Below are 17654 nucleotides of genomic sequence, written 5' to 3'. Positions count from 1 at the left end.
ATACTTATACTCATGTCATCTTAATAAGATTTTACAAATTTGTGTTCTGAATCAATGTTGCTTTTGGCTGCTGTCTTTCTCTGCTTGGCAAGTAAGTAAAATGTTTGCTGAGGGGTATTTGGGGATCTTTTGGCCTTCTTGTAGTAATGAATCCCATCAGTTAAAAATCTGTATAAAATAATTTCAGTCTGTGTTGATGTCACTTCTATTATCCATTTTTCATTGTCAGTTACTCCTTTAAATAGTTGAGAGTTGTTTTAATTGTACTCTGTGTCTTCTCATTGTTATGCTTTTGTCTTGAATTTTTAAATGTCTCTTTGCTCTGACAAATTGTAGTTTCATTATATGTAGACAGCTGATTGTCTTTTCCAGGTTACTACAGTCTCTTTTCTTCTTTATGATGGTATTTGACATTCCAGTACCTACCAAGTCTTTTTTCAGAGTGTTCAGAATATAACTATATGAGATGTCCATGTAGTCTACAAATCTCTTTACATTTTTTGAACCATGCTTTTGCATATATTTTTCACCTTCCTCATCTTTTCTTACCATCTTGTAGTTAAGCAATCTAGTATCAGAGTATATGTGGGTTTAATTGGAAAAGTTTTGTTATATTCTTTGAAGAATTGCCCTACCTCTTCATCCTCAGTGAGTGATAAACTATTGCATAAACTGCAATAATTTTCATGACAGTCTATTTGCAAATATCATCAGTACTGCAAATTATCCCATGAAATGATGTTAGTTTTGTCTTTAGGTATATTACAAAACCAGCTCTGACAATGCCTTTCTTCACCTCTCCGAGGATTATCTGTGAGTCTTCCTCATATTTAGCTACAGAAAGAGAAGAGAGAATTAGTCAGTCAATAAACAATTATCAAGTACCTTTTATGTGTCAGACATTGTGCTAAGCACTGAATTAGAGGGAGAATGGATTAAGGGAGCAATTAGTTTTAAGTAAAACCAACTGTAGGGGTGCACAAACATATTTATAGCCCTTTGAGGTTGCAAAGAATGGGAATTTGATACACAGATGCAGTGAAATACTGGTGTGTGTAAGAAAATGGTGAACGGGATGGCTTCAAATCCAACTGAGAAGACTTATTTGAACTGCTGCAGGGTAAAGTGAATAAAACCAAGGACAACAATTTAACCATTGACAACAATATGATTAATACTAATGACTCTGAAAAAAAATTATGAACTCTGACCAGTTAATCCCGCATCATGTTTCCAGAAAACTAATAAACATGCTTCCCACCTCCTGATAGAGAGGTGAGGAACTTAGAGTGCATAATGAGATAGATATTTTTTAGACATGTCCAATGCAGAAATTTGTTTTGCTTACACCAGCAGTTTTATTTTTCTTTCATTCTTATTTAGGGTAAAGTGGGGGAGAGAAAGAAGGAATAGAAGGTAGATTTTTGCTGATTGAAAAAGTATTTGTTTTTAAAGAAGCTTCAGTGACTCACTGTTTTATCTAGCTTAAAATACAAACACCTCCGTTTGCCATTTTAAGCCCCTCTCAGTCTAGCTCCATCTTATCTTTTCTGGGCTTCACTCCCTGACTTACTCTGCATTCTGCATTGCAGTCAAACTACCCTATTTGCATGATATTTCCATCTGTCCCATACATGAGTTTGCTCAGGTTGTCCCTGGTTGATAGAATGTTCTCCATTGTCATTTCTGCCTTTTAGAACTCACCTTAAGGCTCGACTCAAATGATACCTGTTTCTAGAGGCTTTTCTTGCTTTTACTAGTTGGTAAACCTCCCATCCCAGTCACTTTGTATTTCTATTTTATAGATTTTATATTTATTTATCTGTGAATGTGTGTGTGTATATGTGTATGTATGTATATTCCTATAGTAGAACATAAATTCCTTAAGGACAGGGACTGTCTCGCTTGTCAATTATCTACCCAGCTGTTAGTACATAGTAGGCATAATAATAATGACAATAGTAATAATAATAATAATAATAATAAATATATTATGAAGAATGAGTGAAGAAAGGCATACTATCATTAAAAGGACTAGATTTATAGTTGGAATACCAGAGTTTGAATTCCAGCCCTGTCACTTCTCTGTATGACCTTGGACAAGTCATTTAACTTCTGAGCCAGTTTCCTTTTCTGTAAAAATCAGGGTTTTAACATTTTACTATCAACTTGTCAATGTTGTTTTGTGAATCAAATGAAATAAATAATATGAACAAGGAATATAACTTTAAAGTGATATATAAATGTATATAAGCCACTATTATTCTAAGATAATATAAAAATGATTGCATGTATAATATTGGAGCTATCACATTTCCTGGGCATGTAGAGTGAATGGCCTAAAATCTGAAATACAAACCAATTTTCTTAAATATTTGGACAAACTATTTGTTCGTGACAGTATTGAGTGGTTTTTTTTTGTCGTCGTTGTTGTTTTTGGAGGGGGAGTTAGATGAGATTTCCTTTGTAAAAGCGCCATATTTATGGGCAGTGTAGTACATTTCATACCTCTCTAATGCGTATCACAAAATCCAATTTATTCGTGGCTGAAATGTTTAACTTAAGTCACATTTCTGTAGCAGCTTATGTAAAATTAACATGACTGTATTAGCTTATATGGTATCAGTCCAAAAACAATTTTGGTTTCTTACTGTACTTGTTGAGTCCTCTAGGCTTATGGGACTGATCCATGAGAACTGATTTCCTTGATAAGCAAAGTCAGTTCAGTTTGACAGTTTATATTATTAAATCCTGCTGATGTTAGCATGAATTAATAACATTTTAGTGTCTATTTCTGTCCAAATAAAGCCTTTTGATTTCCTAGCTTCCATAAAGAAAATCTTAAAGCTCAGTTCTGTACTTTTCCTCAATTTTCTTGTTTTCAGTGGCTAAGAAATGTGAGATAAGACTGCGTTTTACTTGAGAAAGGGTAAAAAAAATTACTTAAGGTAACAGGTAGACAATCAAAACACTTCTGTTTGTTCTTTTTTGAACACTTAGAAGGAAAGTTTGCCATTTTTCAATGACTTTTTTTTTTTACAAGACCCATCTCTGTGAAGAATGCAGATAATTTTTTTTTCTGGCACAAAAAAAAATAGGGTAACTTGATCTGAGTCTGACAGTGTCGTTCAGTTAAGTGCTTCCATCTGTTGCCTGCTGTTCCCCTTACTCATGACCCCTCTATGTTTCTCTCTCTTTCTCCCCTTCTCTTTCCCTCTGTGCTTCTTTCTTCTGTTTCTCTCTTTCTTTATATTTTCCTTTCCTTTTTCCTCTTCCTCTTTCTTTCTTTCTCTCTATTTTTCATCTTAGCCCCTCTGAGGAAGGCAAAGTTTGTTGAGAGCCCACGAATCCCAGAATCTGATCTTGGCTCACCAACACTCACTTCAGCACAGAAACTGGACGTTGATGAATACTGCCCTGGTAAGCATGCATGCAAAGTGTCTTCTTTGGGAGGATTGGATCGGGCCAATTCAGCAGAGCAATATTTCACACTCATACCACATATACAAAACTTGTTAAACTTTCTCCCAATGTATTATATATTTTTTTCCTTGCTAGATGGCAGACATCTTTCTCCTTTGTTGTTGTTGTTGTTGTTTTTGCTCCCCTCTTAATCACAAAAATAAGTACTAAAAAGTTTCTTGAGGCTGTTTTCAAGGGAATTCATGTGAATTTTAATACATAGACCATTTCAGGGATGTTTTGGTGATAAGAGTTACTTAAGGGAATTACCTTCTATAGAAAAAGAAGCACTGAAAGTATGGATAAAAAGTCACATGTATTCGACGTAGAAATTTTAAGTGTGGTCCTTCATACTTGAAACCTGTTAGATTTCTGTACTGTTATAGAGAAATTCACAGATATTACCAATAGTACATTCAATTAGAGCAAAATTACTATAGCTCCTTGAATTGGTGTCTTATTCCGTTTGGTCTCTGACTTTGTCTCTGAACAGATGTGGGAGTTGACTGAAATCTTTCATATACAGGAGCCAAACTGTGGTTCAGAGTCATTATCAATGCTTAGATTCTTCTGAACTTGGATAAGTTGCCTGGCAACCACTTTTATACTATGCAGCCAGTCTACAGAGCTATGTCAAGGATGTTCCAGTCCAGAAGGGATATAGCTTGCTTTTAGGTATTTTGTTTCTCCCTTGAAAGTTTCTTCTTTTGGTCTTGGAGGTTTGTTGATAAACCACAGTTATGTGTGACTGCTGCATTCTTAATTACAAAAGAGTCAATTTTAGTAAAATGATCCTTTTAACTCATAGGTATGTGACCTATGGTGAGATCTCAGTGGTCATTTGGTTATCAAAATAATGCATCTATGGAGCCAGAAGAGAATAATTAGCGGAAAAAAGGGGCTGGGTTTGTCATAAGAGAAGAATTTGATTTTATGTTTGAGAAACCAATCCCTGGTTTTTCTTATCTATTGTGGTAGACCCCATGTGCCTCAAGCTTCCATCCTTAAAGGTAATCATTCCCTTTTAAATTAATCACCACATTTTAGGAATTGACTTTTCTATTTCCAAAGGGGAACAAAAGTTTCTATGGTGCATTAGGGGTGGGAATAGGGGTGAAATATTCTGTCTTTTGAGATTTTCCCAGTGTTCATGCCATTTGGGCAACAGAGAATTTCTCTTTTCCTGTATCATAGCCTCTCAAGTGTGTTGATGCTAAAAATGAACCAAAGATGAAAATAGTAAAAATTCGTAAGCACTACCAGTTCGTTAATAATAGCCTTGCTGTGTGCCTCCTCTGAATGCCAGGAAAAGCATCAACTTAGAATTTAGAGAGTATAGACAGAGAAAATCTATTATAATTACTTAGCATTTTTTAAGCGCCTACTATGTGTCAGGCACTGTGCTAAGTTCTGGGGATACAAAGAACAGCAACAACAACAGGTCTTAGGGAGCTCACAGTCTGTGGGAGAGACAACATGTAGACAGTTCTCTACAAGTAAGACATACATAAGATAAATTGAGGGTAGTCTCAGGGAATGCACTAAGATAAGTTTAAGGAGGACTAGGAAAGGCAGTGTCACAGAGAAAGGGGCATATGCAAGAGATGTTTGGAAGATGTAAATGACAAGACTTGATAGCTGATTGGATAGGGCAGTAAGAGTGAAGGATAATACCTGTTTTTTGAGGTTGGGTGACTGGGAGGATGGTGGAATCCTCAAAAGCAATAAGGGAGTTAAGGAAGAGGAGGATAAAAAGTTCCATTTCAGACATGTTGATTTACATGCCAAAATATCAATCAGGGAATCCAAACCTTCCACTATCTGATTGTTCTTTTGATATACTTAAGGTACTCCAAGATGGAATCTAAAGAGCACAGAGACAATTTATTATATACTAGGCAATGTCAATGTTGAATTATTATGAAAATCTAATATTAAAATCTAGTCCACATACTTATATTTATCTGCAATCAGTATTAATTCTTTACCTCATGGCATATTGAATGGAGTACCTGATTTGGAGGCAGGAATACCTAGGTTCAGATCTTTCATCTGACACTTATTAGTCTTGTGACTTAACCTCTCTAAACCTTAGGTTTCTCATTAGTAAAATTTAAGCAATACCTATAGGTATTACCCACACAAGCTTTTTGTGAGTTTCACATAAAATGATGGGAAATGCTTTGCAAACTTTAAAGAATTACATATAAATACCAGCTATTATTGTTTTGTTGGAATTGAACCAAAATAAGTCCAAGTATTATTTCCTACTACTTCTCTTGTTTGAAACAAGTATAAGTGCTCAAAAAATGCTTGGTACTTTGTTTTTTGGAAAAACATTATAGTGGTGACTTTAGAGATGAAATACTTGTTTTCTTTTTATTTAATTTTAAAAACAAAGCCAACAGTAGAATTTCTTCACTTTTGATGAAATTTTTCCTTCATATTACACCAGTATTTTTTTAAAGATATAATGATCGTAGTTTACTGTATAACCATTATTTGCAGTTATATGGAACTGACAAAGGAGGTAAATTAAGGTTGATGGCCAGTATTGTTAGCTTGTGTGCTCCAAATTTAAGAGCAAAAAAAACTGCAGTCTGTCCCACAAATGGAGCCAGACCTACACTGAAAGCTGCTGGGTTGCTGCCAGGTTTTTCTCAGGTTTTCCCATTGGAAATGCTTCCACATTCCACATGTTTTTTATAGGAAATTTCTCCTATCACAATTAACTGAGTGGAGTAGATATAACTTTCTTATCTGTATTACCCAAACCTAACTCCTTCCTGCCTGTGTTTAAGTTGAAGGAAGGAAGTCTTTGGGTTTAGAGGATGGAAATGTAATGTTTATCTGGTTTGCCTACTTAAGTCTACATTCATTCCTATGTGTTCATCTATATGAGGCTGTGGGTGGAACCGGAGCAAATCATGAATGTAAGTTAAAGCTGAGTAGGACTGGAATATGACCAGTAAGTCAAAATAATTTTTGAATGCAGACTGAGAGTGCTGGGACTCAAAATTTCTAATTCCAGTTTGGATGATCATCAAACTACTATTTTGCTAGAAACTTAAGATGAATTGATTCGAGTTCTTAAAAATTACATAGCAAACAACAGTATTATTAGGTGAACTACAGGACAACAGTTGTTATGTGCCTTCTTTGTGTACAAAGATAAAGAAATAATTATCCCTGCTCTCCAGGAGCTTGAAGCCTAAAGGGAGAAATGCAACATATTCCAGAATGAGTTTAATTCCAAGTAATGTGAATAGGACAAAGAAAACAACTAGACAAAGTAATTAGTTCATCTGAACAGATAATAACAATAGGTAGCATGTGTGTAATACATTAGAAGTGTCAGACTTGCAGGCCATAAGCAGCCTCCCAAAATTCCAGAGTTAGGCCTGAACCAGATAAAAATGTAATTGGGAAATATTTAACAAAATAAATAAAAATACAGTAAAACATAAGTAATGTTAATTTGTGGTTTAAGTCAGTCAGGCGTCTGTTTCTGTAAGAGTTTGACACCATCATCTCTCTCATTTGATCCTCACAACACTGTGAGGTAGGTGATTTTGTTATCCCTATTTTACACATTGAGGAAGCTGAGTCTGAGGGAGGCTAGTTGACTTGCCCAGGATCTGAGGCAAGATCTGAACTAAGAAGACTTCATGGAACAGATCTAGAGGAATTCAGTTGATTATGTATACTTTTTTGATTTTTATCTTGGGGGGAAAAAAATGAAGTCTAGAGAAATTAGGTATTCTCTGCTGGCTCATAGCCAAGATTCAGATCTGAATCTGTAAGTGCATCCAAGGTTTTTAATCTTCTGTCATCAATAATCACTATCTCCTACCTTCTGTAAAAAGTCTTTCCTAGTTCTTCTTAATCCTAGTGCCTTCCCACTGGGAGTATCTTTACTTTATCATTTGTTTATCTGTTTTCACATAGTTGTTTGAATATGAGAGGAAAAGGGACTTTTTTTTTTTGCCTTTCTTTGAATCCCTAGCATTTAATATAATGCCTGGATTATAATAGGCGCGTAGTAAATGGTGTTGACTTGAGTAACATGCATCGTTATGGTTTATTCTCACTTCAGATAACCAGGAACTTCAAATAACCAGATTTTTTGTACCATGTGGGGTACAATCTATAATTTATTTTTATGAGAAAGGGATAAATAAACTAAATAAATCTCTAGGATTTTTTTCCAAGAAAACAGTTATCAGGATATACATGAGTCAATATAAAAGTTAGCCCAAGCTTTTATACCTTTAAGATTTATAATATTGCACAATTATCAATAATTGATGTTCACAATGATGACCCTAAGGTACTTTAAGATTATGAAATGTCTTTTGAATCATTATGGAAATATATTTAAATGCTTAGTGTATTTTGTATTGAATATATTTTATATTATTATTCTAACTGGATTGTGACTTTAAAATTTTTAATGATATCTTTTGTTTTTATGTCACCCTGATCTCCATATATACTTCCTCTCCCCTACTACAACCTAGAGAGCCATCCCTTGTAGCCAAAAATATAAAAGAGAGACAAAAAAGTTCAGGAAAATTAACCAATACATCAACCAAGCCTGACAGTAGATGCAGTATTCCTTCTCCCCTGTCCCCCAGCCCCACTCCCCATATCTCTGCAAAGAAGGGAGGGAGCTGTATTTTCTCATCTCTTCTTTGGGGCCCATGTTGGTAATTATAATGCTCTGTGGTCTCTGATCTACTTAATTATTCCTCATTTTCCTGGAGGTAGAACTAGATGATCTGTAAGGTTCTCCCCAGCCCTGAATTTCTGTGAATCTTTGTTTGATATGTGGTACAGGCATAGGTCATATCTTGAGTACTATTGCAAGAGCATGTTTTTCTTGGGGAAGGTTGGCTAGATGGTCTCTAATGTCCTTTTCAACTTTGATTCTAATTCCAGAAGTTTAGTTCCAGAAGTAAGTCCTTTAGACTTGCAATATAAAGGCCCAGGAGACACTTCTTCATGTCATGTTAGGCTAGGAAGTACTGCCAAAGCAATATTCTGAGAGTACACAAATTTTGACCCATCCCTAATATTTCTAGAAGACTTTGAGGTGCTTCTTTTTAATGATGGACTATTTAAATCTCATTTTTAAAAAGTGTTATTCTTAGGATATTTTTTAAGGTAACAGCAACAAAATTAAAATGTACTTTAAAGTCAAGAATAGAAAGCAGTTGAGAGGCAAATAATTTAGCCACATTCATAACTATTTGGTATTATTTAATCTTTTTATGCAAAATGTTTGCTGGAGCCCATCCTCTTCTCACTATGCCTTTTCAGGTAAAAGTTCAGTTTCCATCAATTGTATCCAGGTTTTATTTTCTGTATGATACAAGTGCCCATAATCATTTTTGTAAAAGCAAATAAAATATTGTACATAGTAGAACAAATAAAGGAGTGCCTAATGTTTTTACTCTTCTATTTAGCAGTTACTCTAGGTTAAACTTTAAAAAAAATTTTTTTTTTTGGTTTTTGATGTTTTAGGCAATGGGGTTAAGTGATTTGCCCAGGGTCACACAGCTAGTAAGTGTTATGTGTCTGAGGCTGGATTTGAACTCAGGTCCTCCTTGCATCCAAGGCCGGTGCTCTATGCATTACGCCACCTAGCTGCCCCTAAACTTTTAAAATATTTTTAACTCATTTCATTGCTATCATTTTACTTCACAGTCCATTCTATGCCAAGAAAATTATCAAAAACCACCTTTATGTCTAAAATGCTTAGGAATACAAATTTTCCTCTTGCTATTAACTTTTCCACTTCTAATTAGTGTATTACATAGGTTGTCTGACATCTTTAAATACAATTTTAAAGACCTGTTTGTTTTCTACTGCTTTCCTTAGTTTTCTTTGCATGTATGTATTGTAAACACATTAGACAGAGGCAGAAGTAAAGTGTATATGAGGCTAGTATTGTAGTTCTAATGGTGTGGATCTAGAGCCAGACATCCTGGAGAATGAAATCAAGTGGGCTTTAGGAAGCATTGCAAACAATAAACAAAATGGGTTAAAGTGCTCCAGCAAATTTGGCAAACCCAACAGTGGCTACTGGATTATAAAAGATCAGTTTACCTCCCAGTCCTAAAGAAGGGCAATGCCAAAGAATGCTCAAATTACCAAACATTTGTGCTCATTTCACACATCACCAAGGTTATGCTGAAGATTCTGAAAGCTAGGTTTCAGCCATATGTGAACCAAGAATTGCCAGTAGTGCAGGCTGGTTTTCAAAGAGGCAGAAGAACTAGAGACCAAATTGCCAATATTCCGTGGATTATGGAGAAAGCAGGGGGAGTTCCAGAAGAACATCTACTTCTGCTTCATTGACTACAGAAAAGCCTTTGGCTGTGTGGATCACAAAAGATTGTGGCAAGTCCTTAGAAGAGGTGGGAGTCCCTGGATCATTTTCCTTGTCTCCTGAGAAGCCTGTGTGTGGGCCAAGAAGCGATAGTTAGAACTGAACATGGAACAACTGCTCACAAAGAGGTTGGGATCACAAAGAGTTGGACACAACTGAACAACGATTGCAACAAAAGGTTTATAAACACATGTATGGAACTCATGAAAATAGGGTCAAAGTAGATAGTAAGTGGACTAGAGGAAAGACAGAATGAATATATGAAAATCAGGAAGAAAATACAGACTGCAAGACAAGGAGTAATAAACAGAGATTTGAAAGCAATTAGAATTGACTATACAGAATCAGTCAATCCCCATGCTTTAAAAGCTTACTGAAATATCAGGAAGTATGCTACAGATGTTCTTTTTAAAATAAATATCCCAGATGGTGGTTTGAGTGGGCAGATGCTTTTACAGATTGATCTTTTGATTTGAACATTCTTTATTCATTTTCCTGATTTATATCTGTGTCTTTATGCAGGCTGTCCTCCATGCTTGGAATATACTCCCTCCTAACCTCTATCTCTAAAATCCTTAGATTTTTTTTCAAAGCCCAGCGTAAACTCTACTTTCAACATTAGGCCTTTCCATTCTCTCCTGTCTTCCTCAGTAAATTGCTGCCAGTATCATCTATTCTCTCTTTAATCTTTAGTCTCTCTAGTTCCTTCCTTGCAGGATACAAACATGTCCAAGTATCTCCCATCCTTTGAAAGATCTGACTAGATAATACTGTCTTTGCTAGTTTTCATGCCATATTCTCCCCTCCCTTTCTCAGCTAAACTCTTTGGAAGAAACCACGTTCGCTTAATCTCAGCACTTCCTCTCCTTTCACTCTCTTTTTAGCCTTCGGCAGGATGATTTATAACCTCATCAATCACCTGAAACTCTGCAAAGTTTTCAGTGATCTTCTAACTGTCGGAGATCTCATGGTCAAAACAGAAGTCATTCTTCCCAAACCCTCCTCTCTTCCCAATCTCTGTGTGAATGCACCACCATCCTCCTAGTCACTCATGTTTGCAGTCTTGGATTGTCCTGACTCCTCACACTCTCTAAACCCACATTTCCATAAATTACCAGATCTAGTTGTTTTCATATGTGTCTTACATCTGTCTCTTTCTCTCCACTCATACTGTTACCACCCTAGTTCAGGCCCTCATTGTTATCTTGCCTGCTGTTCTTGTTGTTTGATCATGTCCAGCTTTTCATGACCCCATGAACATATATGTCCGTGGGGTTTACTTGGCAGATACTGGAGTGGTTTGCCATTTCCTTCTCCAGTGGCAGAGAGAAGACCATACATTTAGGAAGTTAAGCCTACCTCTCTATCCACTGTGCCACCTAGCTGCCCTCAGTTCTTGCCTAGATAATTGCAATAGCCTGCTGGTTAGACTTTCTGCCTCAAGGTCCAGTCTATCCATTCCAATCTATCTTCCACTCTTCTCTCAGTGATTTTCTTATGTCAGCCTCTTTTTCAAGTTTTTCCTCCAGGATCAAGTATAAACAGTTCTGTTTGGCATTTAAAGCTCTTCACAAGGTGACTTCTTTCTACCTTTCCTATTTTTTTTACTCCCACCTTTCCCCCTCCCCCCCCGTCATTCACTCTTAGTGGCATACTTGCTGTTCCTTGTAAATGAAGTGCCATCTCCCGAATGTTTTTCCTATTTGTTTCTGCCTTTTGCAATCCCTGCTTTCTTTCAAGGATAACTCTAGTGGCATCTTCTGGAGGAAGCCTTCTGTTGTCCTTCAACTTCTAATGGCTTCCCATTCAAGGTAACCTTGTGTCAGCTTCTTATGTTTCTTACATATAACATACATGTACCTGTATCTTTCAATAGAATATTAGCTTCTCAAGAGTAGTTGCATTTTTGTTTCTGTATCTCTAGTACCTAGTACAATGCTTGGCATAGAGTTAATGTTTAATAAATGCGTGATACTTGGGCAGTCGGGTTGTATGGTAGCAAATAAAGCACTAGGCCTGGAGTCAGCAATAACTGAGTTCAAATCTAGCCTCAGACACACACTAATTTGTGACATCTTAGACAAGTCATTTAACCTCTGCCTGGCTCAGATTCCTCAACTGTAGAATGAAGATAATAATAGCACCTACCTCCCAGGGTTGATTTGAGGATTAAATGATATAATATTTGTAAAGTGCTTAGCACAGTGCCTGGTACATGGTAGGTGCTTTAAAAGAATAAATTTATAGATAAATAAGTGGAAATAAATGTTTGTTCCCTTTCCTTGTTGAATGAATTCTTGATTCCCCACAGCTACTAGTGTCTCCCTGTTTTGTTTTGTGTTTTTATGTATATAGAAGGTATCTGGGACACCCTGTGTTTTGTTTTTAATGTATCTATGTTATCTCCCTCAAATTCATGCAAGATTCTTGTGAACAAGGATTTTTTTTTGTCTTTGTATTCTCAGCAAAGTACCTGATACATAATAGGTGCTTAATAAATGCTTGCTAATTGTTTGAGAAATTAGGTATGGTACAGTATCTACTTTTAGTGTCATTAAGTCTTCTTCAGATGTTGTGTCACAAATCTTAAAGCAGTACATGTAAAATATATCGCTTGATTCACCTTGTACTGAAAGGCATCTTTTTAGAGCAGTAATTTGATTAGATATCCCTATGGATCTTTTTCATTAACTGGAAGCCACTTGCCCTTCTGGCTTTTGGCTCATATCAGTGCCTGATGACCCAGGATATCATGAGAAAAGATAAGCTATTACCGGTAACTTTTCTTTTTCCTCTTAATCAGATTGCTTGTAAGAAGAATTAAATAATACCTATGTAATTTATGTCTTAGTTTAGTTTTCAAAACAACTAGCCTCAGACCTTTCTTTCTCTTGGTAGTATGTCTCTTTCTGCAACGAAGAGTTCATGGAAATAGGGATTGAAAGGATAGGCATCATAAACTAGTACTCTAACACTGGTGTGTACATATAGGGCTTACTGGGTCTGCCTAAGCACAATGTAATGTCTCAAAATAAAAATAGGTATTTTGTATCTCATTTTAAAAATTGTATCTTAAAGCATAATTGATCATTGAAAAATTAAGTTTAGGTGAGTTTGGGTTTGTTTTGTTTGTTTGATGAATAAAATAATGTTTTTTATGATTGTATAATTAGTAAATGTTCACTTTTCAAAAAATTAAATAAAATTCCCTGGATGCACACCCTAATGAAATGTACTACATGGTATTTGTGAGTTCTAATTACTGTCTTTCTTTGGAGGCACAAGTTGTCACTAAGTCATAGTGTCTGTGGCTTGTTTTTTTCTCCTGTCTGAAAGGCAAGAATAATAGTATTTCACTGCCTCTGGAACAAAACATAAACTCTTCTATTTAGCTTTTTAAAACATTTCACAGTCAAGTTCCAGCCTCTTACAAGCCTCATTCACCATACATTACTCCCCTTCCGAGCATTCTGATCTGGACGAATTGACTTTTTTTCTCATTTCTTTGCCCAAAGCACTCCATCTCCCTTTTCTGTCTCCCTTCTCCATGCATTTGTACTGGTCACTCCGGGTATTCAAGTATTCTGTCCTCACTGCTGCCTCTTTGAAAGCTTCTTCTTTGATATCAGCTCAAATCCCGCCTCCATAAAATGACTTCCCTTATTTCTCCAATTCTTAGTGCCCTCCGTCCCTAAAACTCGATTTTAAGTACTTTACATTTATTTGCATTTATTTTGTTTGTATTTATTTTTTGTACTTGAGTCTCCCATTAGAATGTAATTTCCTTGAGAATAGGAATTATTTTATTTTTTGTATTTGTATATCCAGTGCACAGCCCCTGGCATATATTAGATGCTTGAAAAATGCTTGTTGATTATTTAATTGATTGGATTAACCAATTGTAAAATGCTGTGTTAGGGCAGCTGGGTGGTACAGTGGATAGAGTTCCAGGCCTGCAGTCAGGAAGACTCATCTTTCTGAGTTCAAAGTCTGGCCTCACATTTGCTAGCTCCGTGACCCTGGGCAAGTTGCTTAGCCCTATTTACCTCAGTTTCCTTATCTGTAAAATGAGCTGGAAAAGAAAATGATAAACTACCCCCAGTATCTTTGCCAAGAAAACTCCAAATGGGGTCACAAAGGTAGATAAACTGGTACATGCTAAATATTATTAACAGATATGAGTGATAATAGTTTCTCTTTGTTTAAAAAAAAGCACTACATCTTCCTTCCAATGAAAGAAATAAATTATACAGTATAAATCACAAAAGCAGCTATAGTATTTTCAGGAACATAGTTGAAAATAAAAATTTGGCTTTTTAAATTCCATAAAACCACCACATCATTCTTGATCTAGAAGATTATTCTGATACCTTGTAAAATTAATCTCTCCATGATTTTTGTTTTATGAGCTTTGGACTACAGAAGATGGCCATTTTTCTTTCCTGTGATTTCGGATCTTTTTATAAACTAATCTTTGTGTAATCCTCCTACTCCCTCTGGGCTTACTTCCCCAACCCACACTGATATCATCAGACTGTGTTCCCCAAGAGAGGTGGCTAATCCTGTTCTCAGGGTTCTAGGAGTTATCGGTGGGGTACTGTCTTCCTTTTAACGGTCAGCAGTTAGCTTCAGTCAGCATTTTAGAAAAAACATTTACTCAAGTGGCATGGGGCAGCTAGGTGGGTCAAGGGAGAGAGCGTGTTGCCTCTGGAATCAGGAGGACCTGAGTTCAAATGTGGTCTCAGACATTTACTGGCTTTGTGACCCTAGGCAAGTCACTTAACCTTGTTTGCCCCAGTTTCCTCTTCTGTACAGTGAGCTAAGAAAGTAAATGGCAAACCATTCCAGCATTTTTGCTAAGAAAACCCCAAATAGACTGATAAAGAGTCAGACACAATTAAGTGACTAAACAACAACAAAATGGCATAGCAAGATCGGTAATTGCAAAGCATTTCTCTAAAAAAAAGCAACAACAAAACTGAGGGGTACTCTCCCACAAATACACACAGAGTACAGCGGTAATGAGGCACAGGTGTAGAGAACACATGTGACCAAGGCAACTCCTAACTCTGGAAGAGGAGGTACGCACGTAAAGTTCACTGCAGGGCAGGAGATTAGTAATGGACAGGGTGCTCCACTATCCCGCTGGGCTCTCTGCTTGCAAGGCATGAGGTCCCAGATGAACACATGTCTGCCACTAGGCTGAGTCAAGAGTTGCTGGACCGTGGGACATAGCTGCTGATGGGCTAGGCCAGCAGGTTGCCTGACCTCTGAGAAGTTCTTGCCTACTGGTACCACATAAATCACTTTGCCACTGGGCTGTTGCTGTTGGAATAGGCTGGGCTTTTTATAGAATAGATTCTCTACTATTTGAGCCAATGTGTTGGACTCTCTGGGTTTGATCCTTAATAGACAGCTTTGTTCTTTCCACTTCCCCTTGTGGCTCTGTCAGCTGATGATGCACTCCTTAGCTGGAGTGTTGCCGTGCTTTTTTTCCAATTGGGCAGCAACCTGTAACTCAGAATTAACAGAAGTCTGTCATCTTGGACTCTTTTAGAGCCTTGGTTCTGATGTTTGTCACCTCCAGGCAAGAGGTGAGATATGCTCTCCTGTTTAATATCCTGCTTGCTTCAGAGGTGGCTTCAGTAAGTGAGGGCTCGCTTTTACTTATGATTGCCCAAGTTGCACTTCCCAATTCCTGCAGGTTCTTATGCAGACAAGTGGATGGTGTCAATGGGGAAACAAAGGAATAGAGGTGGCCTGTGCCCAAGGGAGGAGTTCCTTGTCTAGTTCATATGCAGTTGAATTATTCCACATTTTAGGTTGCTTAATACTTCCTTTAGAGCTGAAAAGGTTTTCCTTTTACATTTCAGTGTCTTTGTTTTAGAAGGTCTTCTAACGTTCAGCTTTGCTGAAATCTCAGTGGGGCGCATGCTATTACATTTAATCATACAGTCTACTTTTTGCACAAATAATCATTTATCCCTGTGACTGTTTATCACTTTTATGTTGTAATTAATTGAGTTGAATTGTATTCTTTTTTTTTTTTTGGCTAGGCAGTGGGGTTAAGTGACTTGCCCACGGTCACACAGCTAGTAAGTGTTATGGGTCTGAGGCTGGATTTGAACTCAGGTCTTCCTGAATCCAGGGCCATGCTCTATCCACTGCACCACCTAACTACCCTCAATTGTGTTCTTAAAAGTGAGGCTGATATAAGATAATTCCAGAGGGCTTAATGATGGAAAATGCTATCTACCTCCAGAGAAAGAACCGGTGGAGTCTAAATGTAAATCAAAGCATACTTTTTAAACTTTCTTTCTTTTTCCTAGTTTTCCTTCTTTTTTCATTTTCTCTTTCTTTTCTTTTGTCTGTTTTCTTTTGCAACATGGCTAATACGGAAATATATTTTGCATGACTGCACATGTATAATCTGTATCAAAGGGCCTGCCTTCTCAAGGAGGGAAGAAGAGAGGGAGGGAATTTGGAACTCAAAAATTATTTAAAAAAAAAAGAATGTTAAAAATTGTTTTTACATGTAGTTAAGAAAAAATAAAATAAAAACATTCTTTTAAAGAAAAGTGAGGGCAGCTAGGTGGAGTAGTGCGTAGAGCACTGGCCCTGGAGTCAGGAGGACCTGAGTTCAAATCTGGCCTCAGACACATAACACTTACTAGATATGTGACCCTAGGCAAGTCACTTAACCCCATCGCCTAGCCTTCCCCCCCCCCAAAAAAAGTGAGGCAGCTAGGTTGCATAGTGGATACACAGCACTGGGCCTAGAATTGGATAGACAAGTTCAATTATGGCCTCAGACACCAGTTCTGTGACCCTCTCTATTTGCCTCAGTTTCCTCATCTGTAAAGTGGGGATTGTAATAACACCTACCTCCCAGGGCTTTTGGGAGGATCAAATGAGATAATAACTGTAAAGTGCTTAGCACAGTGCCTAGTACGTTTTAAGTGATACATATTAGCTCTTATTACTGATGCTTATCCCATAGTGGGAGGGAGTAAAGTTCAATTACATAATGAAGCATAAGGCTAATGGCTTCAAACTGCTTTCATTCTCTGAGACTAACTCTTCATTTTCTTAAGCTTTAAGCTTTTGTTGATAACCTTTTATTTTTATATCAACTTCATTTCTAAATATATCTCTCATTTCTTCCCTGCCCAGCAGACTAGTAACAAAAAATACAAAGAGAACAAACAAAGCAGTTCAGCAAAATTATCCAAAGCATCAGCTATCTAACAGTGTATGCTTTGTTCCAAACCCATAATCCCCTAACACTCCAGTGAAAGGAGGGAGGTCCATTTTCTCATATCTTCGTCTAAGACAAGCTTGCTTATTATAATTACATACAGTTGAGTTTCAGATCTAAAAGTCTTCTGTGACCTCTGCAAAGGAACACAGGCAGTTAAGTGGAGCAGTATGGATAGAATGCTTAGCCCGGAGTCAGAAGACCTGAGTTCAAATCCTGCCTCAGATACCTACTAGCTGTGTGACCCTGGACAAGTCATTTGACATCTGTCTGACTTAATTTCCTCTACTGTAAAATGAAGATAATAATAGTACCAGGATTGTTGTGAGGATCAGATGGGATTATATTTGTAAAGCACTTAAGACAGTGACTAGAACATAGTAAGTGTTTAACAAATGCTTCTTCCCCATCCCTTCCCCTTTTGTCTCTCCATTTACATTGTTGTAGACATTTAGGTGTTCCCATATTTCTTATGGCACAGTAATAATTCATTACATTCGTGTACCCCAATTTGTTTGGCCATTCCCCAATAATTGGACA

At 36.9% G+C, this 17654-nt stretch overlaps 1 protein-coding gene across 6 annotated transcripts in view; it reads left to right on the top strand.

Annotated features, from left to right (window-relative positions):
- The window catches only part of TANC2 (tetratricopeptide repeat, ankyrin repeat and coiled-coil containing 2), a 511647-nt gene that overhangs the window by 260221 nt on the left and 233772 nt on the right, over positions 1-17654 (top strand). For 5 of the 6 annotated variants that reach the window (XM_020997389.2, XM_020997393.2, XM_020997392.2 and 2 more), the window contains one exon: positions 3310-3420. The exons of the other annotated variant lie outside the window; for it this stretch is intronic. In XM_020997389.2, coding sequence (XP_020853048.1) covers positions 3310-3420 — 111 coding nt within the window. The remainder of the gene's footprint in view (positions 1-3309; positions 3421-17654) is intronic. 6 annotated transcript variants of the gene reach the window in all.

The sequence above is a fragment of the Phascolarctos cinereus genome, unplaced genomic scaffold, assembly GCF_003287225.1.
Source record: "Phascolarctos cinereus isolate Bilbo 61053 unplaced genomic scaffold, phaCin_HiC Scaffold_5;HRSCAF=322, whole genome shotgun sequence".
Lineage (NCBI taxonomy): Eukaryota > Metazoa > Chordata > Mammalia > Diprotodontia > Phascolarctidae > Phascolarctos > Phascolarctos cinereus.
This window is presented reverse-complemented; position numbering and strand designations above follow the sequence as displayed.